At 45.6% G+C, this 2,438-nt stretch overlaps 1 protein-coding gene across 1 annotated transcript; it reads right to left on the reverse strand.

Moving 5' to 3' along the window:
• Positions 1–71: 71 nt before the first annotated feature.
• Positions 72–1,694, reverse strand: LOC107653571 (transcription factor 15-like). The gene is made up of 2 exons (XM_016440308.1): positions 1,026–1,694; positions 72–755 (listed from the first exon to the last, which is right to left on the reverse strand). The coding sequence occupies exons 1-2, from the start codon at positions 1,569–1,571 to the stop codon at positions 723–725; spliced, it is 579 nt and encodes a 192-aa protein (XP_016295794.1). The 5' UTR covers positions 1,572–1,694; the 3' UTR covers positions 72–722.
• Between the last annotated feature and the right edge of the window lie 744 nt (positions 1,695–2,438).

A 2,438-nucleotide genomic window follows, 5' to 3' on the forward strand; every position in this document is an offset into this window, starting at 1 on the left:
CACCCCCGTGTTATAAAAAAAAAAACAAGTGGGCTCCCCCAAAGTCCACGGTATAGTTCGAACACTGGTCATAACCCAGGGCTTATGTTAGGGATCATGTACCTTGACCAACACCAGTTCCCGAGACATGAAAGATTATGCTCTCATTATGAAATACTTCCACCTATAGCATTCAGTCATGTGCCACTTGAACTTTCTAATAAATATTTAGCATGCTTTGCCCAACCCAAATTATCGTGTTTAGGTTAGAATCTTGTTTACAGTCTCCTGAGAGCCATGTTGAGATTGTGGTCCTGGCATAGATGTGGAGACAAGAGGGAGGGGATGAGATTTTTACCCACCGTTGTACTGACAGCGACCACTGCAAACCGCAAGGTTTCAATTACCATCATGTGACGTGCAGGAGGCAGACACAAGACTGTTTTTTAAGGCGAGGGATGGTGTAGCTTACTATATCTGATACTGAAATAGCCTCCCACCAGGTGCAACTTTACACATATTCTCCGGTTACATTAATCAAAACACAGTTGATAAGGTGGACACACATGCAGAAAAAGTGCAGATTCGTCTCTTTTCATGTTGCTTGTTTTGTCTGTCCTCAGAGATTAAACAATAAAAAAATAAATGTTTTGTCTCTGTGCAAGGCAATGTCTCTTTACATGTAAACATTCAGAAGTTGAGAGCTCGTATGTAGCAGCGGTCAGTTGGGAGAACTTCTGCTGTCACGCAGTTGTGTGCTTTTCCCCGTCTCTAAGCTGCAGAAGTACATGATAATTGAAAGGTGTTAGAATTCACACCCGCACAACAATCTGTTTACAATTCTATGCTAAATACGTAGGATTACATTATTGCAGTTGAACACTTAAGAGGACAATTCAGGAAAAGGTAGTTGCAAGGCACTTCTGGCAAGTAATATGAAGTTTTGGCATGCAAATACATTACCAAATATGTCACAATTTCTGGCAATCCAACCTTCACAGAATCAACAGGTGGCAGTTGATAGTTGACCACCTTCAAGGACTCACCATTTTCCTTTGGTTACTCAAGCAGAAGGTACAGATGGGTCGGACTGGTGGAGTTTTGAGGTTGGTGTTGCTTTGTAAGATGTTGTGATATTTCAGACACGGTTGCCCATCCCTGCAGTCCTCCCCTAGCAGAAGTACATTGGCCAAGTGTGAAATGTAGCTTGATGCCAATCGCAGGGTCTCGATTTTTGACAACTTCCTGTCGGCCGGCTCCGTGGGGATGAGGGTACGCAGAGCCGTGAAGGCAGTGTTGACGCTGTGTGTGCGGTCTCGCTCCCGAGCGTTAGCTGCCTGACGTTGTTTGCTCACCCCTGCAAGTCTACGACCCCCTCTGCGTCTCCCCGCCTCCCTGTGGCCCTGCATGGGGCTCCCAGCTCCGGTGGATTTCTCCGAGCTTTCGCTGCCACTGTCGAGCTCATCAGGGTCGGAGGGCAAGCTCAGGGTATCGTGTGCAGGATGCTCGTGTTCCTCTGTGGTGGACTTCATGGCGTGCAGAGACAGACCGGTTGTTGTTGGTAGTCCATGGTATAGATGCTGGCTGCCCATGGTGCTTTAAGCTGAGTGAAAATAGCAGCCGGGGGGCAGCTGCGTCTGATCCGGTATCCAGAGATCTTCCGTGGCCCCATGGCACTTCAGCATGCCATTTCTTGAATGACTGTTCCCTTTCTGGATTTGTCCGCCACCATGTGGCTATGGAAAAGGATGGACAGGTGGAGCTGTGGGGGGCCACCTGTCATGCCCCAAAGAAGGAGGACGTTTGAAGATATATAAATAAGTGCACGCACCAACACACGGATAGGGATTTTGGTGTTTTGTTTTTTTTTCACCTTTGGCCTGAAATATTTGGGTACCGGGTCCTGTGGGTGACCTTGTGCAGGTCAACAGGAAGCCAGAACGGTAATCTGATCTACCTTCTCTGAGAAGACCCACCTCGTTTTTGTCCCTTCATTCTGGTCCATTCATCCCTCGCTGCCTGATATTGTTTGCTCAACATTTCATGTTCTCTATGGCTTATAAATTTCTTTGTATATTATATAATTTGTATGCAATAGCTAAGCAACCTTGTTCTGTTTGACCCAGCACTAAATTTAGCTCAGAAAATTTTACAGACAGAGACTGTTGTCGTTGCCTGTAAAATTTGTATCACATGGGCTGTGGGTCACTCCAGGTCCAACAGTTGTTATTTTACTACACACAGGGGGCAGTGTTTCAAATCTGACAGAATGTAATTCAGAACACCTGTTTGACATGCTAGCAATGGGAATAACTGTGAAGAGAGTTCTTGGAAAAGGTTTTACTCAAATCAAGGAGTCAAAATCAATTTGTTCTAGGTAACAGCAATCATTTGCTTGTAGGTGTAGCTACTCAACATTAGGGTTCTGACGTTTTCTAAAAGGAAAGCTACTTTGCCAG

Source organism: Sinocyclocheilus anshuiensis, unplaced genomic scaffold (assembly GCF_001515605.1).
Source record: "Sinocyclocheilus anshuiensis isolate Anshui unplaced genomic scaffold, SAMN03320099.WGS_v1.1 scaffold1079, whole genome shotgun sequence".
NCBI lineage: Eukaryota > Metazoa > Chordata > Actinopteri > Cypriniformes > Cyprinidae > Sinocyclocheilus > Sinocyclocheilus anshuiensis.